Source organism: Aspergillus lucknowensis (assembly GCF_044049455.1).
Source record: "Aspergillus lucknowensis strain CBS 449.75 chromosome Unknown BJX67scaffold_11, whole genome shotgun sequence".
In the NCBI taxonomy this organism is placed as follows: Eukaryota; Fungi; Ascomycota; class Eurotiomycetes; order Eurotiales; family Aspergillaceae; genus Aspergillus; species Aspergillus lucknowensis.
The window spans coordinates 544773-571992 of NW_027263555.1; the positions used below are offsets into that span (position 1 = coordinate 544773).

General features: G+C 53.2%; 12 protein-coding genes across 12 annotated transcripts; 8 read left to right on the top strand and 4 right to left on the bottom strand.

The window, feature by feature from the left end:
• Positions 1–891: 891 nt before the first annotated feature.
• On the top strand, positions 892–1299 carry BJX67DRAFT_379618 (sialidase family protein; the record flags this gene model as incomplete). The annotated part of the gene is made up of 1 exon (XM_071032624.1): positions 892–1299. The coding sequence occupies one exon, from the start codon at positions 892–894 to the stop codon at positions 1297–1299; it is 408 nt and encodes a 135-aa protein (XP_070888122.1).
• A 173-nt stretch (positions 1300–1472) lies between these two features.
• BJX67DRAFT_379619 (uncharacterized protein) lies at positions 1473–2483 on the top strand (the record flags this gene model as incomplete). Its single annotated transcript, XM_071032625.1, has 1 exon — positions 1473–2483. The coding sequence occupies one exon, from the start codon at positions 1473–1475 to the stop codon at positions 2481–2483; it is 1011 nt and encodes a 336-aa protein (XP_070888123.1).
• Positions 2484–2986: 503 nt separating this feature from the next.
• Positions 2987–5238, top strand: BJX67DRAFT_32940 (ankyrin repeat domain-containing protein). Its single transcript, XM_071027480.1, has 2 exons — positions 2987–3165; positions 3219–5238. The coding sequence occupies exons 1-2, from the start codon at positions 3039–3041 to the stop codon at positions 5018–5020; spliced, it is 1929 nt and encodes a 642-aa protein (XP_070888124.1). The 5' UTR covers positions 2987–3038; the 3' UTR covers positions 5021–5238.
• A 2154-nt stretch (positions 5239–7392) lies between these two features.
• On the top strand, positions 7393–8408 carry BJX67DRAFT_348899 (cutinase-domain-containing protein). The gene is made up of 2 exons (XM_071028691.1): positions 7393–7935; positions 7993–8408. The coding sequence occupies exons 1-2, from the start codon at positions 7505–7507 to the stop codon at positions 8312–8314; spliced, it is 753 nt and encodes a 250-aa protein (XP_070888125.1). The 5' UTR covers positions 7393–7504; the 3' UTR covers positions 8315–8408.
• A 608-nt stretch (positions 8409–9016) lies between these two features.
• Positions 9017–11048, top strand: BJX67DRAFT_371087 (major facilitator superfamily domain-containing protein; the record flags this gene model as incomplete). The annotated part of the gene is made up of 4 exons (XM_071031025.1): positions 9017–9088; positions 9309–9493; positions 9560–9667; positions 9725–11048. The coding sequence occupies 4 exons, from the start codon at positions 9017–9019 to the stop codon at positions 11046–11048; spliced, it is 1689 nt and encodes a 562-aa protein (XP_070888126.1).
• A 646-nt stretch (positions 11049–11694) lies between these two features.
• BJX67DRAFT_379623 (uncharacterized protein) lies at positions 11695–12975 on the top strand (the record flags this gene model as incomplete). The annotated part of the gene is made up of 1 exon (XM_071032626.1): positions 11695–12975. One exon carries the CDS (start codon positions 11695–11697, stop codon positions 12973–12975), a length of 1281 nt encoding a protein of 426 aa, XP_070888127.1.
• Positions 12976–13151: 176 nt separating this feature from the next.
• Positions 13152–14139, bottom strand: BJX67DRAFT_387198 (cell wall mannoprotein 1 family protein; the record flags this gene model as incomplete). Its single annotated transcript, XM_071034191.1, has 1 exon — positions 13152–14139. The coding sequence occupies one exon, from the start codon at positions 14137–14139 to the stop codon at positions 13333–13335; it is 807 nt and encodes a 268-aa protein (XP_070888128.1). The 3' UTR covers positions 13152–13332.
• Positions 14140–14689: 550 nt separating this feature from the next.
• BJX67DRAFT_348903 (uncharacterized protein) lies at positions 14690–15639 on the bottom strand. Its single transcript, XM_071028692.1, has 2 exons — positions 15050–15639; positions 14690–14983 (listed from the first exon to the last, which is right to left on the bottom strand). The coding sequence occupies exons 1-2, from the start codon at positions 15428–15430 to the stop codon at positions 14855–14857; spliced, it is 510 nt and encodes a 169-aa protein (XP_070888129.1). The 5' UTR covers positions 15431–15639; the 3' UTR covers positions 14690–14854.
• A 147-nt stretch (positions 15640–15786) lies between these two features.
• Positions 15787–17043, bottom strand: BJX67DRAFT_379625 (uncharacterized protein; the record flags this gene model as incomplete). Its single annotated transcript, XM_071032627.1, has 1 exon — positions 15787–17043. The coding sequence occupies one exon, from the start codon at positions 17041–17043 to the stop codon at positions 15787–15789; it is 1257 nt and encodes a 418-aa protein (XP_070888130.1).
• A 362-nt stretch (positions 17044–17405) lies between these two features.
• On the bottom strand, positions 17406–19134 carry BJX67DRAFT_32959 (acyltransferase family protein). Its single transcript, XM_071027482.1, has one exon. The coding sequence runs from the start codon at positions 18867–18869 to the stop codon at positions 17493–17495; it is 1377 nt and encodes a 458-aa protein (XP_070888131.1). The 5' UTR covers positions 18870–19134; the 3' UTR covers positions 17406–17492.
• A 206-nt stretch (positions 19135–19340) lies between these two features.
• On the top strand, positions 19341–20576 carry BJX67DRAFT_371091 (glycosyltransferase family 32 protein; the record flags this gene model as incomplete). Its single annotated transcript, XM_071031026.1, has 1 exon — positions 19341–20576. The coding sequence occupies one exon, from the start codon at positions 19341–19343 to the stop codon at positions 20574–20576; it is 1236 nt and encodes a 411-aa protein (XP_070888132.1).
• Positions 20577–24683: 4107 nt separating this feature from the next.
• Positions 24684–27063, top strand: BJX67DRAFT_33003 (uncharacterized protein). The gene is made up of 4 exons (XM_071027487.1): positions 24684–24759; positions 24818–24976; positions 25030–26093; positions 26166–27063. Exons 2-4 carry the CDS (start codon positions 24861–24863, stop codon positions 26807–26809), a joined length of 1824 nt encoding a protein of 607 aa, XP_070888133.1. The 5' UTR covers positions 24684–24759; positions 24818–24860; the 3' UTR covers positions 26810–27063.
• Positions 27064–27220: the final 157 nt, after the last annotated feature.

The following is a 27220-nucleotide window of genomic DNA, read 5'->3' on the forward strand; positions in this document are numbered from 1 at the left end:
AGTAAACTCTATATTGTCACCCTGTATACTGTATAGTGCTATAACCTTTGCAAGATTGCTTAATTGTAGTAGCCCTGATGCATAACCAATGTCGCACAAAGGTGGTGTATTAAGTGTCTTGGCCATGCCTGGGCTGTTCACCAGCATTTACCTAGATAGGAATCATGGTTACTATGCACATACCAGCTTTCCAGGTTTTAGAAGTAATATCCTCTTCTATATTGTGGCTTGTGCCCCATGCATTTCATCATGTGAAAAAACTAGCATTCAGGTAAAACACGCAAACACTAGATTTTCTACCCAGGAATATTAGGAAAAAGCAATTGAATGAGCAAGGCATGAAGTGAAGCAATGGCGCCGGCCAATCCTCATAGTTGGATGATGAATTGGTCCGTCACCGACGATTGTTGACATCCGATTCCGAGAGCAGTCTGCTGAACTTCACACCTCCATCGAATGCTTTCCCCGTCCAAACATAACTTGTCGTGCTCTATCCGCACGACTTGCCCTTCAATCGCGTCGGAGGGAGCTCAAGAGCACGAGAACAGAGATGTAGCCACGTACAGTGAACTGGGGGCAAGGAACCAGACCTCAGTCTCGAGTGTCTCCCCGGACTACAGGGTAAATACTGGAACTGCTCTGGGACACTCTCTTTTGACATATACTTCCGCGTACGGTATTTGGGGGGATGAGACTTGATTTATACGCCAGAGGCCGTGGTTAATTTCCGGTCTGACTTGCGAAGCTTGGAGCTGCCAACGGACCGTTTGAATAATTCGTAGCTTCACAGCCTGCACTATTTTGCCCCTATACATATTCCCTCTCCAGCCAGCCCGTGCGGATGCGGATGGACTACCTGTTTGGAACCCCCAAGTCGCCAAGGAAACGGCTATGTCCGCGTCATTCAGCTCGAACATGCTGGTGACGCGAACGGCAAACTCCTCGCCACCTGGGAGCACTGGTATACAGACGGGGACAACAAAAACACCAAACGGTGCCGCAAGCAACTACCTCATCCGCGAGAGTAATGACCAGGGCGCTACATGGTGGACACTGGCGGCGATCGCTGATCCAGAAACGGATGCCGGACACCCTTGCCCTTTCTTCTACCAGCCTTTCCTGTTTGAGTTCCCCCAGCAGCTAGGGAAATACTCCGAAGGCACTCTGCTCCTAGTCGGCAACCTGTGCGATGGGAGGATCACCGATTTCTTCGCCTGTCGATCAACGGACCACGGCAAGACCTGGGACTCCGTAGGTAAATGGCAAAACGGGAGCCTGGACGAGGCCGGTCGGATCTGAGAGCCGTTCTTGTACCCGGATAGCGAGGGAAACATTGTTGCAGTGTTTTCAGATCAGACAGATTACTTGAACCATGCGCAGATGCTCCACCACATTGTCTCCAAGGATGGAGGGGACTCCTGGGATGATCCTGTCCCGGACGTCGTGGCGATGACCAGATCTGGCGACCTGGGATGGCTACCGTCGCGAAGATGGATAACGGGGAGTTCCTGATGAGCTATGAGTGGTATGACACCGACCCCGGCAAGCCGTGTCCCATTCGTGTGGAGACATCCACAGACGGGGTGACGTGGAATGAAAAGGACATTGGGGTGGTTCTCTCTACGCCCGATGGGATCCAGCCATATGGAAGCCCATACACGATTTGGGATCCTGTGGATAAACAATTGATTCTCTCCGCTAGGGCGATGCGAGGGGCTGATGATATCACTGCGTACACCCGAGAGAACGAGTGCGTTGTGCTCGTCAATAAGGATCATGGTACAGGTGTCCCAGCGAGCACGGATGTGTGCGGACCAAACTCCAGTCCAGACTTGTTACTCTTGCCCAACGGAGCCATTCTATACACAAAACAGGCGAGCATAGATGCCTCCAATCCAAAGTATTGCATTCCGAGAACTGACGCTGCAGAAATCGCGACCCTGCCGTACAAGTCAGACTCTTCCGCCAACGGACAAGCAGGCTGGATTGACTTCGACGGCGACTGGTCTATAGCTGACGACCAGTACGCGTTTGCGCCGGTTACCGATACCGCTACGATCGCGCTTACCGGGTCATCTGGATGGACGGGTTACGAGATCAGCGCAGATGTAATCATCACGAGCAGTTCCGGCATGATAAGCCTCGCCGCGCGGACATCAGCTTCGAAGACTGCTCCAAACTCTTTGGCCGGGTATACGGCGGCCATTGAGAGTAACAGGGGTACCCTGGCCCTCTATCGAGTAACCGACCAAGCGACTGTTCTGCACTCGGAAGCGCATCCGGGCGGAATTCATGCGAACAAGCCTTACCACCTGTCGGCCAGCGTTCAATCAGCAGAGATCACGGTTACGTTGACTGAAAATGGATGGTCAAACACCACGTTTAGCAGGACAGATGACGTGCTGAAGAGTGGTTCGGCGGGTTTGTATGGAAGCCATGGCAGTGTCCGCTGCAAGAACGTCCAAATTGCGAGCTTGGCTTGAAGGATGGCTGTGGATGGTTTTTTAAAGATGTCTTGTGTCTCTGAATAGTTCATTTGCTGCGATAGACAAACTAACTATTGCTGCTCGCTAGATTGACTCCATCAAATCGAAGGAGGTCGGATGAGCTTCAAGGAGAGTCGCCTCCAGCGAACTCCACAGCTTCGAGAGGGCGATGCAGGTGTTAGACTGAACAAAACTCAATCATTCTTGCCAATCCAAAGAAACACAATGGCTGAAAAAGCCGCAGTCGACTTCAAGCTCTTCAGGTATACTCCGAATCTGGTCGCTGCGGGGCTATTCGTTGGCATGTTCCTCCTCACAACGCTCTATGCATACAACCTTTGGCTGTACCTCCTCTGAACCGTCGAGTGACTCCGATTCCCCGAAAGAAATGGAAAAGTCCTCCAATCCCCATCAGAGCGCCGTCTCTTCAGGCAGACACTTGTGGGTTCCCGTTGCAATACGAGTTTCGCTTGGCGCCAACAGTTTTAAAGGCGCAGAATTTCAGCCTCACCTTCCCTCCCTTCGTCCACTTTTGAACACGCAGCAGTCGGGATGAAGATCACAAGTCTTCCGCTAGAGCTTGTTCGTGATATCCTAGACCGCATAGCGCCTGATTCCTGGCAATGGGACGTCAGTCGCGTGGAGATACGCTGGTTCCTGGCCCTGCGACTGATTTCTCGTAAGCACTCCCGGCAGAGATCGGCACGCAACCGTTCACTAAAATACCTGCAGCGTCCTTCGACGTCGCCGTTATTGACTGGTTTCTCGCTGCAATGAAGGCGAGGCACAACTTCAGTGAGCTCCCGCTCGTTCGGTATCTCGTCACCCCGTCTTGCGTGCAGATGTGCCAGCGTCTGCTCGCTCGGCAGGTGGATCGCGACGGTGCCAGTAACGAAACTCCCCTGATTGACTTTATCATGCGCTCCACGGATGCAGCAGTTGACTTGCTCGGGCGTCACTATTCCGATCTTAGTTTACTACGCCGGATTTACCTTACCGGTACGATTTCGACTGTGGTCGGCTTCGCAGGCGTGTACGCGCCACTAGTGCAGCTGTCAGGAAGGGACGAACCGGAGGAAGGGGATGAGTTTAACCCGGCGGACTCTCTCCATATTTCATTGGCGGTAGCTGCCTGTCTTGGTCGTATCGATGATATGAGGCGTCTTGTCGAGGTCGGTGCGGATATTAATTTCGACAAGGACGTCGGATGGGTCGGGTGTGCGTTCCAGGCGGCGGCTATCGGAGGCCAGTTGGACGCACTCCAGTTCCTCCGTGAGCACGGTGTAGATCCGGATACGAAGGGTCTTGGAGCGGCGGAGACGGCGCTGCATTATGCAGCTACTGGTGGGCATGACGCGGTCGTCGAGTTTCTGCTCGGCCTCGGGGTAGACCCGGACCCCCAAAATAAGCATGACGAAAGTCCCCTTCTGTTCGCTGCTGCTGCAGGTCATGCGGGTATAACCCGCATGCTCCTGCAATGCAACGCAGACGTCAACCGTGAAGATAGCACCGGCAAGGCACCCCTGATGTATGCCGTGCGTCGAAGGCACCACCAAGTTGTAGAGGCGCTCTTGGCAAGGGAGGACATTAACACGGAGTGCATCGATCCCGCAGAGTTGAACGCGACCCCCTTGGCCATGGCAGCAGCATTGGGTGACGAATTCATTGCAAACCTTCTCTTTCGCCACTCTGGGGTGAATCTCCACGCACATGATGACATGAACCACGCTATCCTCAAGCACGCTGTGGCCGGTGGGAACGAGGCTATCGTGCGGGCCGCCCTTGCCATACCAGGTATAGACGTGAACGCTCGCGGCCAGGAGGACGGTTCAACGCCACTCCACTGGGCGGTACAGGGCGGTGATGCGTCTCTGGTACGCCTGCTCCTGGAGCAGGATGGGATCAATGTCAATGTACAAAGTCGCTCCGGGGCCACACCGTTGATGAATGCGGCTAGTTCTCAGAACCTTGATGTCATCAAAGCATTACTGGGGCACCGCGATCTCAACGTCAACTTCGTTCCCGCGGAAGCAGACTGGGATCAGACGTCCGTTCTAGGGCTTGTTGCAAATGTGGGGTTTGTAGAAACAGCGAAGATCCTCTTGGAACACCCCGATATTAACGCCGAGCTGCCAGACAGGTGGGGGAGAAGTCCACTAAGCAGAGCTGCAATTTACGATCAACCCGCGATTATCGAGTTGCTTCTAGCACGAGACGACGTGGATGTTAATAGGGTTGATGACTTTGGGTATACAGCTCTGATGCATGCCGCAAATTATGAAAGTATGTTGGCATTGACGGCCCTGCTAGGGCATCCTGGTATCCAAGTTGGATTGAAAAATCATAATAACAGCACTGCACTCATGCTTGCAGCTGAGAACGGGGATTTTGAAGCGGTCGACGCACTGCTCGGCTCGAACATCGGGCACACGGCGGAAATGATCAGGCACAGTATGACTGCTGCTGGCAGAAATGGACATAAGGAATTAGGGCTATACTTGAAGGGTCGGCTTGAATCCCTGCGTCTCGAATAAATATCAGACTGTTTTATTGTTCTCTAGCTAGGTAACCTGCCGGCATTTATTTATCCGAGTATAAATCGAGTCCAAGAGCGCATGCATCAACACTCTGGCGTCATCTGTACCCGTGTACCAGATCGATGTTTCTGTTCCTTGCGGATTTCATCGAGAATTGCGGTGGCTCGACGCAGAGTACACCTGCCGATCAATCGTTGGCGAATACATTTGCTGTGGGCATTCCATCCTATGCCATCACGGTACCTTCGGCATGTTTGATTGAATTCCTGTCACCTTTGAATTTTATAGTTTGTTGATTTTCTCTCGGACCGAAGTGCAAGGCTCTCCTTGTCGGACCTATCATCCACTGGCTCGGTCAAAGAGTGTCTCCGATTTATGGTGGTTGCTGCGACGCTGTGCGCAGTCTTGCAGGGGGAAGATGCGGTGTAATTGATGGTGCAGACTTCCGCAGATGGATTGCCGTGCTCTGGGATAATGGACGAAACGCATTCTCGAATGAATAAGACACGGTGTATCCATGAATCGTCAAAATTCACATATCCAAGATCTGATGGCGTCTTGCCCGTGGCTGTAGAAGACAAGGATATCCTAACAGAGCCGCAATTGTTGACAGTAATCGGTGAATTCACGGAAATAGGTATCTCAAAGCTTCAGTCTGAGTTGACGCCAGCAACAGAGGAAGGGCTGGATCAACTTCCAGAGACAACAATGAAGAGGATGTCAGGCAATGTGTCACAGTGGATGGTTGATCTCCCAGGCAGCCACTGCGCCGCCTTGAGTCACCAAACAGCGAAGGAGGAAACTCTGATGCCACTAACCCCCCATTCGAAAAATAATACTTTTAATTAAATTTGGCAGGTCCCGACCCGGCCCGATAACAACTCCAATTCCTATCGTTTAAGGCAGGGTGGTCACGTATCAGCCGCCGTAATCACGCCCAAGCCGAGGCGGCGTGGATTCTCCGTTGATGTTTCATGAGCTGCCACCAAGTCTGTGAGATGGGCAGCCAGCAGGTTTGTGGATGCTGGGAGCACCTCAATAATTCAAGTTCCTTCCGCTGAAAGAAGGCTCCATGTAAGAATGCTCCGCATCGATGGATGCCACACGGAAAAATCTCTTGCCCGAGAACCACGACGAGCATTATGGCAAGCGGCGTTAGGACCACGAGCCTTGTGGGAATTGTTATGATCACCTCCTCGAGCTCTCCTGACTGCCTTGGGTGGTATTTTTCATGTCATGTGTGTGAGGGGCAAGACAGCGGGGGCTGCGATGTGACCGTTTCTTCCAGGTCGATCGCATCTTGATGCAGAATTACCTCATTTTAATGAGAGCCATACGTCAGATAATGGAGCACGCCTCGGCTCCATGAGAGCAGCTGCAGCAGCAGCTGAAGAATCGTTCACACGTTCAAGTCCCAGCATGCAATCAATCCTAAGTGGCTTTACAATGTCCGTCTCATGCACATGCATGCTCTGGCCCTCCCTTCGTATTAAAGACTGAAGACATGAAAGCGCAAGGAAGAGTTGTTCTACTAGCCTCATCAAAGATGACTGCGCTGGTGGAAACTTGATAGCAAGAGGCTGTCGTGCGCTGCGACAATGCATACATTTCAACTATCACTGATCCAGGACGCGGACAAGGGTCTTGTCGGGGATACTATTCAGCCATTGGTTAGATATGTGCGGGACGGGTCGTTGGCGTTGACAAGCTGAACTTTCGGTTGGCACCCGCCTCGGCTGACGTTTAGAAGCATCTGATGTCGACTGCCATGGGCTTCGCTGAGCAGCCACTTCAAGCACCACAGCATCCGAAACGAAAATTGGAAAAGGGGTGCATGGAGGGGACCTTCTACCCGTGATTGTGGCATGCTCTTAGCATGGACTTCTACAAGGGAGTGACGACGCACTGTCATAGTCATGTTTAGATTGGAGATAAGTGGAGACCTGAGACAAAGCTTATGGCGACACTCGTATTCGAGATGGTGATCGATTCTTCTAACTCCCGAGATGAAGATCGATTCTTCTAACTACCGAAATGAAGATCGACTCTTCTAACTCCCGAGGTTTGCTGAACTAATGCACTGATGGGCCCGAAGGTCGGGTCAGAGGAACAACGCCTCCCCCACGTCCCCGCGGTCCAGGACAGGGACCCCAGAATCTGACACTTCGGATCCCCACACTACCTCGTATCCCGTGGGTCTGGCCGGCCAGGCGCGCTCGTCCAAGGACCAACTCTCCTGATGAATTGACGAATCTGCATGTGGAAGGCAGAACCGGCTCAGACCATGTGATGAATGGGTTCAGCGAGCGCGCCGTGAGCATAAAAGGTTGGTGAAGTGCCGTGTAAATCTCACGGATTTCTCTTTGGGAACTCACTCTGAGCTGTCTTTCGTCCGCAAGGCAGCAATTGATTCCAAGTTTCCAACTCCTCCCGAATATTTTGTCGCTTGACGTCGCTAATCTCGACCTCGACTTCAACGCCATGCGCTCCCAAGCTTTGCTCCCTGTCCTCCTTGCCTGGCAATCGCTTGCACATCCTACACAGCCTCAAGAACTAGATTCTCGTTTTGGCTGGCCTGATGTTACCACATTCCTCGAAAAGGTGGCCGACATTTTCCCAGGCGATGCGGTCGTGGAGGACGTTTGTGGCGCCATAACCGCCGGTGAAGTGGCTCTGAGTACACTCTTCGGCATCCCATACGTTGAGAACGATGGTTGTGGCGACACCACAGTCATTTTTGCGCGAGGCACTTGTGATCCGAGCAATGTCGGTGTCGTTACTGGGCCATGGTTCTTCAAGTCGCTCGACTCCAAGCTCCAAGAGTCAGGTCAGTCGTTGGCCGTCGACGGATTCGAGTATCCGGCCAGCGTAGATGGCTATTTGAACGGATCTCCAGGGAATGGCCTGAAGTTGTAAGTCACGAGTCCGCTCCATATATCTGAGGCTTTAACTGCTAACATGATTGAAAGCGCCGAGGTCATAAAAGATAAGCTTGCTGGATGTCCAAACACGAAGCTGGTATTGGGTGCCTACTCCCAGGGTGGCATGGTGGTTCATGACGCAGCGGCGAGCCTCGACTCCGACACTATGTCAAAGGTCAGCGCCGTTGTTATCTTTGGTGATCCGTACTCAAAGCAGCCCTTGGACAACATTGATACGTCTAAGGTCAAGATTTTCTGCCATGAAGGGGACAACATCTGCGAGAACGGCCCAATCATTACCTTTGCACATCTTAACTATGCTCTTGATGCCGATGCTGCTGCGGACTTTGTCATCTCACAGACCCAGTGAGACTGGCGCACTCGTCGCATGCCGGGTGCCATTTGCGACAAAGGCTAGAAAGACGAAATGAGATAGTTACCAATGATACATACTGCGATAAAGCGTCATATATGTACTCATGAATTTTTTTTTTTTTTTTTTTTAAACTGCCGTGCCCAACCCCTGGCGCCCCATTTCCGGCCACCCGTCTCAAGTATCACACGACTAGACAATAGGCGATTCCCAAGGGAGGGATTGTGTTCAAGGGAGGCTAACCTGTTATGTCGATGACTGCTCTCCCTACAGACTAGGTAAAGGTAGGTACATGCATGATCGACCCGGACTTCACCTTACGAGACTCATTCGGTTAGTCCATGTTCTTTTGATTTTAAAATGTGGGAATGTTCCTTCTCTGCTTCTCTTTGTAGACCAGCTATTTTAATCTCGCCGACTTCCTTGTGTCATGAATGACTGAGCTGGCTGTCAATAGTCCCTGCATGACATCCACCTCGATTGTAGATGCAACTGCAAATTTGTCTCATTCGATACATCTCCCAAACGCCGCTGTCATTTGCAAATGCTACACCCCTAATCACGCCAGCCGCGAAAGGAACGCCAAACCATACAAGGCAGCGAAACCCTCCGCGGAGCGTTCTCCCAAGCACGGCAGTCAGGCCCTGCCAGCCCATGCTACCACCATAGTCACCGGGGTCTCAATTTGGTACTTTAAATATGTCGCTACAGCTTTCTCGCAACGTGTCGCAGGTGAATTATTTCCAGAGACACATTCAGGCCGACATTCTTGTGTGAGGAAGACTCTAAGATAACCCTCACAGCTTGCCAATCATCTCATCATACCAGCGACATACACTGCCACTACTGCGGTTGTCGTGACACGATGACAGAGCAAAAAGAACTGGTCGTTTCGACCCCAGAGTCAAAAGAGGCTCCAGAGACAACTTCGTCAACTCAGGAGTCCAACAAAGAGTCCTCGGTCGACACCCAAGATGCAACGACCACCGAGGAAAAGAGCCCGCCAAAGTTCGAGAAGGGTCCTCGCTTCTGGGCCATCATCGTCGTTCTCTCTCTCATCAGTCTCCTCACGTCTTTGGAAGCTACAGTCACCTCGACGGTGATGCCATCGCTCGTTGCCGATCTGGGTGGCGGCGAGAACTTCATCTGGATTTCGAACGCGTACTTCTTGACCTTGTGAGCCTCCCTCAAGCTTTGAGTTACGGGAGTTTTGGTGATTTGTGTGTCTGAACAATTATGCAGGACTTCTCTCATGCCTATGTATGGCCAACTTGCAAACGTTTTTGGCCGCCGGTGGCCTCTGATCATCTCCGGTCTCACCTTCATGCTTGGAAGCGGTATTTGTGGTGGGTGAGTACCGGGCATCGTTCCATATACGCCGGATTCTTTGGTTAACCAGAAGCCCAGAGCCCAAAGCATGGCCGCGATGATCGCCGGTCGTGCAACCCAAGGCATCGGAGGCGCAGGCATCGGCGTGCTCTGCGAGGTCGTCGTTTGTGACCTGGTGCCTCTCCGCGAGCGAGGAACCTACATGGGGGCCGTGTTTGGCATGGTAGGCATCGGAGCTGCCCTTGGTCCTTTCTTTGGCGGACTTCTCGTCAGCTACAGCACTTGGCGTTGGGCGTTCTACATGAGTCTGCCCATTGGCGGTGTTGCCGTTGTGCTTCTCTTTACGTTCTTGCGAGTCAAGCACGACCAGTCCCAGACCTGGGCGACCAAGTTTTCCAGCCTCGACTGGACGGGCAATGCTCTCTTCCTCGGCGGTACGATCCCGGTTCTGATCGCCCTCGGCTGGGCGGGAGGACAACACTCGTGGTCATCGTATCAGGTACTCGTGCCCCTCATCATCGGTTTGGCCACGATGGGAGGCTTTGTCGTGCTGGAAGGCAACAAGCGCCTCACACCCAATCCCATCATGCCCCTGCACCTCTTCGGCAACTCCATCAGCTCCATCGTCTTCCTGCTGACCTTTCTCCACGGCATCGTCACTATGTGGGCACTCTACTTCCTCCCCGTGTATTTCCAAGGTGTCCTCGCCAAAACCGCCTACCAAGCCGGCATCGATCTCCTCCCGACCATCCTCGTCCTCCTTCCCGGCGCCATCATCGGCGGCTTGCTTCTCAGCAGGTTTGGCCGGTACAAGCCTATCCTCATCGTCTGTTTTGCGCTGGTCGTCGTCGGTTTCGGGCTGTTCACCCTCCTGGACGAGAACTCAGGCATAGGCGCCTGGGTAGGGTACCAGGTCCTTGAGTCCTTCGGCGCAGGCTTCGGCATGGGAGCCATGCTCCCGGCGCTGCTGGCCCCGCTAACGGACAAGGACACAGCATTGGCGACGGCGACGTGGGGCTTCATGCGCAGTTTCGGCATCATGTGGGGAGTCGCTATTGCTGGTACGATTTACACGAGCCGGGCATCGCAGCTAGCTGGGGACGGGGTTATCACTAGCAACGCAACGATAACCGCTGCTTTCGAGGGCGGTGGTGCGTACGGGATGGCTGAGAAGCACTTCGTCGATGCGCTGCCAGCAGAGACGCGAGCTGAGGTGATTCATCTCCAGGCCACCGCGCTGCAGCGGTCCTGGCAGGTCGCCATTGCATTCGGCGCGGTCGGCTTCATCGCTGCGGCTGTGATGAAGCAGATTCCCCTGAGACAGGAAAACGACACGGACTTTGGTATGGTGGATAAGAAGAAGGATAAGCCAGCAGAGGAAGAGGCGAACCCTGTCGAATAGGAGGCGAAAGGGACAAGTGCATGGAAGGTAAGCAACATTCGATGGGGGGCGAGCGGCAGGCATTGGCGAGTTCATGTCGTAGGAGGGTCGTATTGCTTTCCTTCTCTGAGACCTGAGCGACATCGTAGGTCGACTATGTACTATTCTTCTCACTGGGAATTGCCTCCGTCAATGCATCCTCTATTTCAATTTGAGGCCTTTGTGTATTGTGTCGCAATGTAGAGCACCGTCACGTCAAGATTCGCCCAAGACACATCACCCTGGAGTCATTTGCGAACCATTAAGTGACACAGAACACGAGTTAGTGAGCCATGTCGCAAGACTGCGACTGCAGGTAACTCGAAGCAAGACTCGGGCTCAGAGTTCGTTATTTTTGCTGATTGGCTGACCCCAAAACCCCCGAGGAGGGTTTCTGCTTCTTGTGCCACCTCACAAAGGCAGCTCCCCTCCTTTGGACCTAATCCACTGGATGATCAAACAACCAACATTGCCATTTCATCACAACCTTCAGGTTTCTGGGCCATCTGTACCGACCTTGTCGCTCTCTTCAAACACGGTACCAACAATGCTCAAACCCACAGTTAAGCGCTCCGCCTGCGACCAGTGTAGAGCAAAGCGAGTGCGATGCCTTCGCCCCCAAGACACCATGGCGCCATGTGCGCGCTGCAGCTACATCGGCACACAATGCGTGACTGGCTCTCCCGGTCAACCAGGAAGGCCGCCTAAGCAGCGTCTTGTTGGCACTCCCAGGAGCGGTGTAACGACTTCTACTAATGCCTCATCACCGTTGCGAAACGTGGATCATGTCGAGGTCCACACAACTCCGACGACATCGCCTGCAAGAGGATCGCGTTGCAGAGCAGACGGAAACATCCTAGGGCATAGAGCAGATCTTCCGGCTCCCAAGTCTACCTTGTATTATCCCCATTCGCCAAGAGAAGCCCCTTCAGTCCATGAGCAGCAGCCAGACTTCTGGGCAGCGACGGGCGACAGCTCTGCTTTCTTTAGATCTCCTTCCATCGACCAAAGCCTTGCGCCAGGCGAGGAGATGCTCTCCCTAGTCCAGCAGTTAAGCAACCCATCACGTCTTCCAGGTCTATTCAGTCCAGATGATGAACTCAGTGCGACGCTTCCCATGGGCAGCGATCCGAGCACTGCCCTCAATATGAATCTTGATCTGCTCCCCAGTCAATCAAAGAATGCCGTCATGCCTTTAACCCCTCTTCCGCAATACTTCAGCGCCGCAAGCTCTCTAGTCGGCTTCCGGGACGAGATAGACCATCGCATTTCGACAGTGGAGGAATACTACTCCGAACCCAATAAAGTCCTTCAACGCTGCAAGGATGAGGGCACGGCAGCTGGTCCAGATGTCGAGAATCCAGCGGCGTTGCTTCTCACATGCACCAAAAAGCTCATCAACATTATCCAGAACGTAACGACGCCCACTGCTCAGCAATTACAAACGCAGCCTACCGAAGATACCCTCAGTACTGAGATCGTGCTTCTCGCTTTATCGAGCTACCTCTCGTTGATGAGGCTCTTCGACTCTCTATTTCATCGCATCCATAAATTCCTTTGTCAAGTTTCGCCCGAGTCATACGAATCCATCAAGGTTAAATCAGTGCTCCGAATTGGTGGCGTCTCGACTCTTCAGGATATGCCTCTCAAAGTGTACGCAATGGGTATCCTCGATGCCATCCAGAGCCAAGTGCAAACCCTAGAGCGCTGCATGGGCATTCCAGCCGAATACTGCCTCTCGGGCAAGGGAGAACCTACCCCAGCCGGGATACTCAATCGTGCGGACCGAGCACGATTGTTTTGGGTCGTGGTAGCCCAGGAGGATGTCAAGTCACGGCGGGGCTGCAAGTCGTATGTAGAGTCGATCAGAGCTAGTATCAAAGAGTCACTGGCCTTTCTCGATGAGTAGGTAGGTAAGGATCGAGTCTACCTCCATGTACCTAATCGTGCAAAGGATAGACTAGCTCCTGCGCTGACAGTTCCTTGCGCTGCAAAAGGCTCATGCCATCAATCACCTTGTCTATACTTTGTGCTCTAATACCTACACTGTTCTATTCAAGTTGTAGCGGAAGGAAAAATGCCCTTGTTCAACATAGTCTCCTCTCCTCTATTAATAGGCTCCTTTCTCCTCAAACAAAGCTTCAATACTATAGCACACATTATTATATAAACACCGTATGCAGCACAATGATGCCTACAAAACGGTCCAGCGCTATATATATATATATATATATATATAATAGCCAGATGAAGAATATATCCTTGTCTAAAGCGCAACCGCGACAGCAACTGCGAGCACACCCATCCCGACCATCCTCATACCCGTTTCACCAGCAGCGACAGCGACAGCCGCACCCGTAAAGTCCGGGGATGCAGGGCCAGTACTCGATTGTGTAGGAACGCTGGGGGGTTGCGTAGAAGTCCCATTTCCATCCGTGGAGGAATTCCCATTGGAATACGACCGCAGCTCGATGCGTGCGGGGGGAGTATCGGGCGCGCAGGGGGTCGTACTATCTCCTACATCGACAAATGTATCCAGTCCGCCTTGGATCCTAGCAAGGATGTCCTCCGCGGAGTGAGCGACGACGGTGGATTCCACTTCAGGGGCCTTGGACAACACCAGAGTGAATAGCTTGTCCCAGACGGCGTACTGGTGGTGCAGGTGCTTCTGGATAGAACGACTGCCACTCGTGCAGGTGGTAGTGGCGAAACGGTCCAAGAGTGGTTTCTTGTCAACGAGGTCCGAGATGGTGGCTTTGAAAGAGGTCGTGAGTTCTTGGAACTGCAGTGCGAGAGCCTTCGTCTCTGCTGCGGTGAGTTCTGGCCCCACTGAGATGTCACGGAGACCGCGGTCGATGGTTATGATGACGGCGTTGGATGCAGACTGGATCGATAGGATGTCGGCATCATCGGTGTAGGAGGAGATGACGGTGTTGAGGGTGGTGAGCTTTGCGGTGAGAAGGTTGAGGAGGGATGATGTGGGATTGCTTGTTACTCCAGCACCGAGAGCCAGGGTAGATAGAGTTGTGAAGAGCCACAGCGTAGGCAGCGTAGACACCGTGGTGAACTTCATGACGCCCGTCGCCGCTCTTGCTAGCTCTTAGGAGAGGGTACATTTGCGCGAGGGCATGGGCGGGGCACAGTCTATATCTGAGATCTATGACTACGGATGGTCCACGCACGCATGTGCCATAATTCTCGGGGCCTCCAAAAATTCAGGACTACAGAGCGAACATCGGCGAGATAGTTTCTCAAGCGGGTCGAGGTACTCGGGCATTGAAATAGCGACTGCGCCACATCAGTGGTGACTTGGACGACGATATTGGACGACACCGGGTCGATGCTGATCACGTCGAAGGCGGCGAGAGATTGCTCTTCCAGGTTTTGAGTTCCTCATTCCATGGATTCAGAAGTGCTTCCTCGGAGTTTCTGGGACATGTGACAGTCTGGAGAATTTGACAGGCAAACCCCACACTGGGACCAGCAGGGCCTGTGTTGTGATTGGCTCGAGAATGCAGGGGCCGTTGTCGACCACGGGCCTGGACTGGTCTTCGGGGGATGCTGTGTGACTGACCTTAATTTTTAGCGGCATTGGGCAGTCCCTGTTCTGGACTCAGAGGCAGATCTTTTCCAGTTTTTGCGCGCTTCTCTTTGTTTCCATTTGCGAACGTGAGATGGGCGACCTCGTCCCTGCATCTCATTGACTTGGATTAATGGTCGAGCGCCACAGACTCGGGCTTCGGATCCACCACGAAAAAATCGGAATTGAAAATCGCACCGAGAAAGTTTCAAGTTCTCCGGGTCGAGGTACTCCAGTCGACCCCGACCATCACTGTGACCAAGCCAGATAGGGAAGAAACACTGCTCGTCCAAGGATCAGGACAAAGTGCTACCAATGACCTGCACTCAATTCCTGGGTACTTGCTAGATCCCGCTGATCCCATCCCAATCAAATTAGCAATGTCACTAACCCCGCGCTACAGCCAGTTGCCAGATGGCTGGGACGTCCAATGGCTCCTGCCATCAGGTTGACATTTCACAATTTCTCCGATCCCATGCCCTGTCAGGCTAGTCGGGGTACGACGAGGGCGACACCCCAGAAGGAACCACCAACCCTGGAGGGTGGCGTCATCGCAATCACCCAGACCCTGGTCCGGGGCTTCCCAGGGCCTACGAAGCGGGATCTGTTGAGCACCGCGACAGGGGTGTTGGGAGCGTAGGGCATCACAACTGGCTGGGAGGGGATCTCGCGGTAATTTGGGACTGCGGTCTGCGGTCTGCTGTCGGCACTTGTTCTTGAAGGGTGTCGTTTTGAAGAATGGAAGGAAGATGGGGCCTTTGAGGTTGTCGGGATTGGTATGCATTTCCCCACCGCGTTATCGTTGGCGGAAGTGGCCGGGGGAACAGAGAGATGGGAATGGAATTTCTCTGTTCAGATGACTCGAGAATGGATGGCTTGGATCTGGGTGACCTAGTCTGGGTCGCAGCCCTGTGAAATAGCTCATCTCACCCTGTTTTGCATGGTTACAAACGACTGGGTCCACGAGAAGGCAAGTCTTTCATAAATAGAACGGCCGGATATAAACATATTGGCATTAATAGGAATCCAGCGTAGCTTCACCACATGTGGTCCATCTATATGAGTTAATTACTTGTTCAAGCGCTTATAGCATAGAAAAATAACGTATGCACATTATCTCAGCAGCTCCATAGACACACTCTACTCACATAGAGCAAGCCCGTCCACCAGGTCCCCAGCAAGCACATCAATCACCCCTGTCGCCGAATCCTCAACCCCAAACCCGATAAAGAGCACATCGTCCACAAACCCATGATACCCCTGTCCATGCGCCTTCCAGCTAATGGACGTAACATACGCCATCTCGCTCCCCAGCTTCACAGCACGCATCGGATCATAACCAGGCGCACCCTGCTGCGATGATGATGATGATGATGATGATGATGCCCGCGGCGGTGTCCCCCGCCCAGCAATCCACAATGGCCTCTTCGAGACCCCATACACGCCAAACGGCTCCACAGCCTGAAACAGCATCGCATACGGCTCGTACGTGCTATGCAGCCTGTAGAAGCTCTTATGTTGGAAGATGGTCAGCACGAACGTATTGTCCGGAGCAGGGACGCAGGACGGATCGGTGCGCGCGCAGAGGGTAATGCTCAGGGCGTTCGTCGCTTGGTGGATTGATTCCGAGCCGCCTCCCGGTGTTTTTGTCCCCAAGGCGGGGGGCAGAGGGGGGAGCAGCTTTCGCAGACATGTCTTGTCGGACTCGCCAGCCGCGGGCGCAAGGTCGGGGCCTACGGAGCCGTCGGGCTGAAGCTGCGCGAACGTACGCTTCGGCGCGATATCATAATGCGCGTAGCTGGTTCCCGCAGCGTCCCAGAAGACGAACCAGTTTTTCTCGACGGCGCGGTACGGCGATGGCCATGACAGCGGGCGCTGGAGCTCAATCGGCTGGCGCGCGAAGCCGCCGTTGTCGTTGATCGTGTCCACGCCCCAGTCCACGAGGAGACGGAAGTCTTGCATCCACTGCCCGAAGCAGGTGAACTGCGAGGTCGAGCCGTAGATTGTATACGGGGCGGTTGGGCCGTGGAAGACACGGGCGTCGTGCGGGCCGATGCTGAGGGCGAAGAAGGACTGGTCGCCGGTGCATTTTGTGCTGTCGCTGGGGGTTGCGGCGATGGGGAGGATGAGGGGGGGTTCGGTGCAGCGGAGGGCTTCTATCCTGCTGCTGCTGCCGCTGGAGGAAAATGCAGCGGTACAGACGAGCTCTGCAAACCAGACGCGAGGTTCATCTGTCTTTCGCGGCTCGTGCAGTTGCGCGGTTACGATCCAGGTGGTGTTGCTGTCTGGGTGCGGGATGATGCTGGGGTTGATGCCGCGGCGGGAGCCAAAGTCGATGGGGAAATATGCGCCGTCTTTGGAGGATACCGACTGCAAGATTTGGTGGGTGGCCGACATGTCCATCTGTGGCGCTGTTGGGACTCCATGGCTGATTCCTTGAGGACGTGGTGCTCTCAATGAGGTCCGGTATAATTGATGGCCGAATAGCAGAAATGTGAGCGTAAAGACAGCTCCGATTGAGAACAACAGCTTCGGTGGTATTTTTGCCAACATGTTCAAGAACAGTGTCAGGAATGAAAGGCCCTTCCCGACCCGTCTTCATTCCAATTGACTCGAATGCATCCGCAAGCGTTGCATCGGCATCCCCTTAGCGTCGGGCACATGCCAAGTGGGTCGTGACAAAAACCAAAGCCCCGGAAGACCGAAACACCGAAGACCCCCAAAGACCCCCCCTGGCCCCGAACAGTGGGCCCCCGCCACCACCAGCTATACGGGTCTACAGAACAAGTTCTCGGCATTCACGCGGATGGTTTCGATGAACGTAGTAATACATGTCTCGCCACAAATCAGAAATCCACCAGTAATTTGCCATACAGCCGCGAGGCCAATTTCACACTGGGCCCATCCACAACCCGCGTCACCAGCTCCGCCAGCCAAAGGGTCACCGGCAGCAGGACGAAATGCGGGGCAAGGAAACTAATCTCCATCCCCAGAGGCCCAACACGAGGCAGTGGGAGCCGGTCGATCCAACCCGGGCACGTTGTCGGGTGAGACACGCGAGCCCAGCCGACGGCCGCATACAGCCGGTCGCCGAGCACCCAGAGCACAGGCCCGTGTACGAGGTATAACGCAAAGGAGACGCGACCAAGATACTGGTTGAAGGGGAGTTCGAAGAACCTGCGGAGGCCAGCAATCCGCGAGGTGGACGCCACGAGCAGCGTTGCGGCCCAGAAAAGGTAAAACCACTTATAGTCGTAGACGGCCTGCGGTTTCAGGAACGAGAGGTAGTGCCAGCCCCAGGAGTCGCGCAGGGTTTGGAGGTCCGAGTTGTGGGACGGGACGCCGCCGAGGTAGATGCTGATCGCGAGGAGGGCGTAGAAGATCGGTCTCCTCCAGCGGCGCAGCTTGGTGAGGATGGCGGGGGTCTCGTCGATCTGTGCGGCGAGATCCAGCTCGCAGAGGAGCATTCCAGCGACGAACAGAGCGCAGAACCATCCGTCTGCAATGTACAGGAAGTAGACGATCAGAAATAGATACCCGCACAGTCGTGAATTCGCACGGAACCGCGAGAATGCCAGCAGGACTGTGTAGACAGTGATGGATCCCCGAAACTCGACTGGGATGGACCAGGCGTGGAAGTTATAGGTAAACCAGGGCTCGCCCCCTCCGCGGAAGACGAAGCTGAAGTTCTTGAACTCGGCGTACCAGTTCCATAGCTCCTCAAGATACGTCGACTTGGTTTCGGGAAGAGCGCGGATGCGGAAGAGATGCAGGATCGTCATGTAGATGAACGTCGTGCAGATGACAGGTAAATGTAGTCGCAGCCATCGCCGGAACAGCGCGGACGAGAGATTGTCCCCCAGCGCTTTCAACTCGCCCCGCTGGATGAGCGAGAGCGGCTTTGCAGCAAGCACATAGCCTGAGAGCACAAAGAAGACACTGACGGCAAAATGGCCGCCCGAGAATAGGGTTCGCACGCCTGGAAGGCAGGCAAAGTAGTATTGGCCCTTGTAGCCGTATGCGTTTTCGAAGATCCCCTCTGCTCCTTGCCCGTCGTGAGCCCAAAGCTGGTGGTGGCCCCAGTACACCATCAGCGCCGCGAAACCGCGCAGGCCATCGAGATAGGCAGTTCGGCTGCTCGAGGACTTTTCACTGATTGGACTTGGTGCGGACTCCGAGAGCCCAAGGCGCTGCCAGGCTCCCGACACTGAGTTCAACTGCATCGCTGCAGATAATCATCAATATTGTGGTCAAAGTGACGATTTGATAATTGAGCTGAAGATAAAGGAACCAAACCGAGGAGAATCTGAAGGATTCATGTGACGGTCAGCAATGGTGGCGCAGGACAGAGTTCCTGGACCAGACCAGGCCCACCCATGGTCCAGCTTCGTGGATGTCAAGTTTCGGAGGAGTCGGGTTCCCCTGGTCGACCATCGTCGCCTCGGGTTCTTCGACGCGTCCGCTGGAAATGACGAATTTGAAACAGGGTCCGAATCAAATTTCCTTGGGATCGAATTTTCTTGGAGATGTGGGGGGTGCCTGAGCCTGGGGTTACGGGGCCGCTCAAATCTCTTGTCTGCACCCGAGATAAGCCTGCAGTCAGTCCTTGGAGCTGTTGCTGTCCCTTCAGGCTCCCCCTTGCTATGCATTTCTCCCATCAACCGTCTGATCTAGCCAAACCGAGTCCACGTATAATGATACCCTCACTGGGCTCGGTTACCCTCTCACGGCGAGCACGTCAGCTTCTGGGCGGATGTCTCACAACACTCATCCTCCTCTCCTTCTCCTTCATCGACAACCTGAACGGGGCCCATGGCGGGCTCATAACACAGCCCCGACAGGGAAACAACGCGAAGTGGCCGCTCTTCCCGAAAAAGATCTGGCAGCTCTGGAAAACCGACCCGTTAGCATTCGAGGAGCGCGACTTAAGAATGGCGCGGAGCTGGACGTCGAAGAACCCAGCATACCGCTACGAGGTGCTAACCGACCAGCACGATATCCACTACGTGGAGACGCATTTCGGACCGCAGGGGTTCAATCGCCCGGATATCATCGAGGTATACAGCGCGCTAAACGCGAGGATCATCAAGGCGGACCTGCTTCGCTACCTGGTCATGTACGTCGAGGGCGGGGTGTACGCGGACATCGACGTCGAGGCGCTGAAACCGCTCGACCGGTTCATCCCCGAGCGCTACGACGAGCACGAGGTGGACATGATCATCGGCGTGGAGATTGACGAGCCAACCTTCCGCGACCACCCGATCCTTGGACAAAAGTCCATGTCCTTCTGTCAGTGGACGTTTATGTGCAAGCCGCGCCTCCCCGTCATGCTCCGACTAACAGAGAACATCATCTCGTGGCTGCACGGGCTCTCTGAAAGACAAAGGAAGCCGATCTCTGAGCTAGAAATGGATTTTGACGACGTGATCACGGGCACAGGCCCATCAGCGTTTACGAGCGCCGTGCTGGAGGAGATGAGCCTGGCAGCGGGACACGAGGTCACCTGGGACACATTCCACGACATGGCCGAATCGAAGCTGGTCGGCGGGTTCCTGGTTCTCACCGTCGAGGCTTTTGCCGCGGGGCAGGGGCACTCCGACTCGGGGAACCACGAGGCTCGCGCAGCACTGGTCAAGCATCACTATCACGCGTCCGGGTGGCCGAATAAGCACCCGCGGTATAAGCACCCGATATATGGGGAGGTGGAGAAATGTAACTGGAACAAGGAGTGTGTGCGGGAGTGGGACGAGCACACGGCTGCGTTTGCAGCCCTGTCACCAGAGGAGCAGGAGAAGGAGATCGCACTCAAGAAAGCAGCCGACGACGAGGAGGAACGACAAAGGGCCGCACAGGAGGCGGAGGAAAACGCCGCAGCCGAACTGGCAGCAGCGGTAAATCGAAATGACATCGGAGGTCTTGGTCTTGGTTAGACGACTAGTGTTGGATGGCCTAATCGGGTATAACGCCGGATCGGAATTACTATTGTACGCGAGTTGCCCCTGAAGGGCCGTCGCACTAAACAGACCTTTGGAATACATACAATTCGACCAAGATTCAACCTGACATCAAAAACATTGAGCTACCCCATAGGAACAACCCTTAATCCGACAACTAGCCGAGATCACGTGATCACATACTCCTGTCGGAATAAGGGTTGTTCCGCTGGGGTAGCTCAACGTTAGCCAATCACGATCGTTGCGGACCGATTGAATCCGCCGGAGCCTGCGAACCAGCCAGGATGACGTCACTTGCCTATCGTCTGTAGCGCAAGCACCCCATCCCTAACAGCAAAGCCCATCGTCCTTGTCCTATTGTCTGCCGGATAAGTCACACGGGTGTCTAAGGACAATGCGTCATTCAGCGGGCAGCCGCAGAAATCTTAGAAAATGGAAGATGAGGGGAAAGGACTATAACGAAAGGTTATGGCCGGAGTTCAAGCATTAATTTAAGATGCAGTACACGGTCGCGATGTTTCTCTGTTATCCAACTTGGGTCAACTTAGACAATCAAGGGAAAACCTTGAGTCTTTATGGAAGAGCAGATGTCTCTGCGCAAGAAACACCCGTCCGCAGTGGCTGCGGGCCAATATTATCGATCCATCCACAGTTCTGCGATGTTATCGCCGTGTCGAGGAGAGAAAGCCATGAAGCGAACCAGTCAGGAATCTTGGAAATAGAAGATGAGAGGGTGGAAGTCTGCAGTGAGAGGCTATTCTCAGAGTCCTCGATGAAATTTGTTCGGCTATGAGACTCTGGTTGGCTGGAAGAGCTTCCAAAAACTGTCTCTAATATTAAGAGTCTGGTACTGCGGAGACTTACCGCGGAAGCCACGAAGGATTTTTCCACTCCCTCCCACGGTGAGTCGCGTGGGCTGTGTACGAGATGCCGCAGCGCGGGCTACATAACGCAATTGAACGGATATGGCCCTTCCAACGTCCGCGGTGGTGAGGACCTTGTATGGTATTCTAAACCTGGTAGCGCCGCAGCGCCGCTTCATAGTATATAAAAGCCAGCTTCCTCTACCCACAAAGACTAGCCAGCAGTCGTTATTCCTTCATCCAATTATCCTCTGACTTGAGAGCCTTCTGAGGACTGATCCTCTGGTATTTGCCCTGTCTCTCCTTATCCTCACTTTCCCAGCCCTGCAACCCTGGAGATTAAGCGCCTCCAGGTGTACCTATTGTCGTGAACCATGGCCATTGTCTGTATCGAGCCCTAGAGCTGTCCCAGGCCACGAACCCGAGGCCGAGTCTGTATGATGAAGTGCAACTGCTTTCAGATCTCCGCTCCTTTGAGTTCTTGGGTATGAGCAATGTCTGAATATTGACCGGTTGATTTCCTCTTCCAAAGTCGCGTATCTCGGCAAGGCATTTGAGGCATAACTAACGCACCTCAGTGTCTCCAGCAGATTTGGTTTCTTTTAGTCGAAGTGACTAGGCTATCCTCCTTGCTATCCGTCCTCTATCCTCTCAACCTCCTAGGTCCATCAATTGCATTTATTATGCCAGCAAGCCCATTCTGCTAGGAGCGACTGACAGCCTTGAGGTAGGGCTGTTTCGTTGTGGCCAGAAATTGCGCCTTGGGTTCCTAAGGCAGCCTACCTTCTGGGCATTCTTCTGCCATGGGAGGTCTCGTTACCCCAGCCCGATCTACCACTTGGATCATCTGCGACATCTTACCAGCCGATTCTTTGACTGCGCCACCAACGCTCGCTTCCAACAATGCCACTGACTGTACTGCGCCTATCTGGATCCGATAGACGAGACTTGTCCCCTGGTCCTGGGATGCGACACAAGCAAGCACGTCACTCGACATATGACAGCAAGATACTTTGTCGCGCTATATAATCGCTTCCTTACTTGAACCGAAGCAGGGCTACGTCGGTATGGGTGTTGGTAAAGGTAAGTAAATTGGATCAGTCAAATCCAGAGCTGTCCATACGTCAGGCCGTTGACACATTCAGTCTTCCTGGAATGGCCTATGTAAGTCGATTGCTCGACATCTTCTCCCTCTCAAATGCTTCCATTTATGCTGATAATCTTCAAAAACATGTACTTGCCAGCCCGGATGTCAGCTTCCATTTGCCTATGCAAAGTCTTTGTGTTCTTGCGGATTCAAGGCCATGCTTTCTAACTGGGCTGCACAACGATTCGCACTTCGCTTTATCTGACTCGGAGGCGCTGGTGATATATCGGAACTCGACCCACTCTTGCTATCCACTGTGTGTTGACCGGCTCCACTGTGTAATGGAAATATGAACGGTCTCGCAGAAGCGGGGGCCAGTTCTTTCACCACCTTGCGGTTGATGGCCTCTTGCAGGGCTGTACCTCCGGTCCCAACCCACGCACCTGGGCCACTATCCTAATGTTTAGCCATGTCTGAGGCACGTTGAAGAAGAGCCCAAGGCTCAAATGCTTCTGTTTTGTGTTACCTGTTCCGGTCCAAGAGAAGATGACACTGCTGACATTGATGTGGTAGATTCGACTGTGGATTACGTACTGGCCTGGTATCTTTGCGATGCGGAATGTTGACAGTGGTACTTTGCAGTCGATATCGAAAGGCGCTTGCGGTTTTCCTACCTACTGATACACATTGTTTACTGCTTCCACTAATCAGGAGGGACAATCCCGACGAGCATTGTTGATAGATGGACGATATAATCTAACATCTACTCGGAGCAAACTAGCAAGGATTTAGTATTACATGTCCACAAGAGCCTAGATCAAAGCATATGCTTGATCTTCCTGCACCAGGCAGGCCTTAGAGAAGATAGCTCTATTGATATAAATGTCACAAATCTTGTACCAGGCACGGGAGGCAGGATCGAGGTAGGCTTGAATACCTTCAATGATACGTTTCTTTTGTCTATAGTCAAGAACTATACCCAATATACCTCAAGGCTTCTTCAACGCCACGCGCATCCACATGGAGCCAAAACCGATTAGAGGTGGTTAGAAGTCGTGCTATTCCTTCCTTAGATTATCCTCTAATTGGGAAGCATCCTGAGGGCTGATTTTCTTAGTTTGATCTTCTCTCTACTCATTATTTAGCTGGCGCTATTATTCATCCAGGTATCATTACACTAACGCTATAGCAGACCGCAAATCCGAGGTAGAGTCTATACAGCTCAGGGTAACTGCTTTATGGTCTCCGCTTCGTTGAGCTCTGGCCATGATCTCCGTCTCCAGTGCGCAGTTCTTCTTGCTCCAGGCCGCCCCTTTGCGCAGTGCATATCAGCCACCACTAGCGCCCCTCGGTGTGGCGCGGGGATTGTGTGTTTCCTCGCCTTACCGAGGTGAATGTGACGTTAGTCCGTACGGAGTATGTTTCCCATTGGTCTCAAGTCCACACTTTTGGAACCGGAACCGCGCCATGTCGAGGTCCAATCATCACGCATCATCTGTATCCTGGAAAGCACGGAACGGAACCGAGTCTTGGCGCTTACATAATCCAGTCATTTGTGAAGAGGCCGGAGTAGACTTGTTAAACCGTGGGTTTTGGGTTGACCCACGGCCTTTGAAGGTGAACCAGTGGGTTTTGGGTTGGGTTATGGGGACTGGAAACCCGTCTATAGGTTAAAATAAAATAATAGAACCCAACCTATAAAGTCCAAAAAATCTATATGCATGGATTTTTTAGACTTTTTGGGTTAGGTTAGTAGGTTTTTTAGTAACCCGTGGGCAGGTTTTCAATCTTGATAACCCAACCCAAAACCCACTGGTTCATTTTTAAAGGCCGTGGGTTGACCCAAAACCCACGGTTTAACAAGTCCATGAGAGGTTGGGCCTGCCAAGACAGGTGGCGTGTCCACCCCAATTTTTCTTAGGTCCACCTGACATGTGTACTCGGAGGACTTCAACATGGTACGGCCGGAAGGAGTCTTAAAGCCAAGCCCAGGAATTTTGAAGACCGCACACATCTATCTATGCCCAGGCGTCCTTCCACTACTATGCAGCACGTACGTGTCTCCAAGCGCCGCAAGCAGAACAGCAGCTGTGATGGCTGTCGCCGGGCTCGAGTTGCCTGTGACGCTTCCGACCTAGCCGGACAGTCTCAGCCCGGAACCGTGCAATGCTCCCGTTGCTCAAGGAGGAAGAGAGAGTGCACCTTTAGTGTCAGTGCAAGCCTTTCCATTTTTCTATGTGCGCTCCTAATGGCGGACGAGGCAGCAGTGGATGGCGCCAGTGCAGCGCAGCGTGTGCGATTCTCGCAGGCATGCCGCTCGTAATGCACAGCTGCAGGTTGCTGTTCCGATGCCTCAGCCCTTGTCGCGTGGACTGCGTTCGCCGACAGCCACGCACACATTGCGCTCGTGGCCCAATCCCGCCGAGATAAGCTTGCAGTTGCAGACGCTTTACACGGACACGTTTGATAGAGTTTTCACCAGTTGGATTAACAGCGTTTGCAACGATAACTACAATAGCGACGACGCTGAACTGACACGCAATGCCTGTGAAGGTTCGGATTCCAATAGCGAAGCCGCGGGGTTCTTTGATACCTGTGTCAAACTAGACCGCGAAGTAAAACTCAACGAGCAAGCCCCCGGTGCAATTGCCCCGGAATGCCACCGGTCATTGAGATCCCCTGATCAGAAGGAGACCATGAATATTGCCGTCACTTCCGTCCACTGCTTTTGTGTCCGATGGCTCCCCGTCCTCCACCCAGAGCTCCTACGGGCTCCATTGTGCGTATGGCATGAGCATCTGCTACTCTGTCTTTGGCGGAAAGCGCGAAGACTCATGCTGAAGGCTGCCAATTTGAGGTCATATCTGTCTATATTTTCTCTCATTCTGTTTGGACTCACTCCGGTCCCTACTAATATAGAGGAAGGTGAGGAAAACGAAGGTCTATCGGGCTCGCTATGCTTTCAAATAGCGCTACAGCATCTCTACAGCCTCAGAAGCGGGTGCCGGACATTAAAATTCTCGCTATCCAAGGTGGTGGGAACAGAGCCAACCTTGACATCTCACTCCCCGTACCATGGCATCAGCGGTACTCAGTACCACTCTAGTCTTCGCTTTGAGAGTGTGCTCTACTCTGCGGGTATGATTATCGACACATCGACCTCGCTTACCCTTGACTACAAGCCAGCTCTGGGTGCCGGGATCTTCGGAATCGGTCAAGAGCTTTTCTTCGAGATCATCAGGACCAGAGCAGTAATCACTCATGAAAGATGGCAGAAAGGGTTGTTGCTTCAAGCCTCGAAGATAGGCGATACAGAGGCTGACGAGATAATCAAGTGTACGGGGCCGTGGAAGCTTTATTTTTGGAAGACAGTGGCGGTGCTAAAAGAAGGTCTCCGGGATGGTTGCAGCGAAGACCTTGTCCAGTCCGCGTTTACCGCCGTTCTCGATGCTATAGAACGATTTCGGCTCACATATAGTCCCATGATGGAGGCTTGTATGCGGCGTTTGGACTTTTTGAGCTTTAGACACAAATTCGACTGCTGTAAGTATATGGATATTTAGCTGTGTCTATGGAATGGTTAAATTATTAGCTTCCGAGGTTGACCATTTTTAGGGCTAATAATGTGCCACTGGTATCTCGGCCTACTGCTTCTTGTTGACGCTGTCGAAGCATCTGGGAGATCCGACTTGCTCTCTTATCTAGATGTGGTGCAAGACGAAGCTGTGCAAGGCGCGATCAACGGCTTTAAAGTCGGGTCGTCTAGTAGATATATTTTCTCGGACGTGACTGATCTAGCTGGCGGCCGCGCGAAGACGGTTCTATGCCCACTTTTGGCCCTTGATCCATATCCCGTTCACGTCGTTGCAGCATGTCATTTGGTCTTGAAGACCATCACGAAAGGGCACAAGGAAGGGAAAATTAGTGATGAGGCCTTTGCACATCTTCTAGACACTATCCTCAATGCATTGGAACAGCTTCCAAGTACGTCGGGCTCGGTCGAGATGGCTCGACAGCATATTCGAGCCGTGAGATCAATTGCTGTGGACTATCTTCCAGGCGTCTCGACCACTAATGCCGATGTCCCGACACGGAAGGACGCGAACGCGGAGTCGGCTATATCATCAGAGGATTATTGGTTTGCAAACTTCTCTACTATGAACGACAACAACATGGAGGAGTACACCAAGTTGATCATCGCTGCAGGCCAGCAGCAGATGTTCGGGATGTCTTGTCCAGCACTTTTAGCTTGCACTTGACCCAGCTATATATAGTACGGCGGCAAGTGACACCGCGCCTGGAAGGGCTGGCACGAAGGCTGGGCATTGTTGCTGGACACAAATCCATTTCTGGGCCCTTTCTCAACCTGTCCTACCCCATGGAGATATTAATAGTCTATTAGACATATCTAGTCCTCGTAGGGACTCGCGATTTCTCCAGGTTGACTCGAGTCGGAATTACTAAGAATCGGATTAGGAAGGGAGATTTTCATCCTCTTCATTTCAATCAAAGGGCTGCCGACCTATCTCGACGCCGTTGCTGATCCTCCTAATCACTTCCTCAAGTTGGCCTGCAATGTGGATGGCCTCAACCTCTTTGATGAGATTTCGGTGATCCCGCGATGACTGCGATTGATAGTTGTGGAATTCATTGGCCTGTTATTCTAGAGC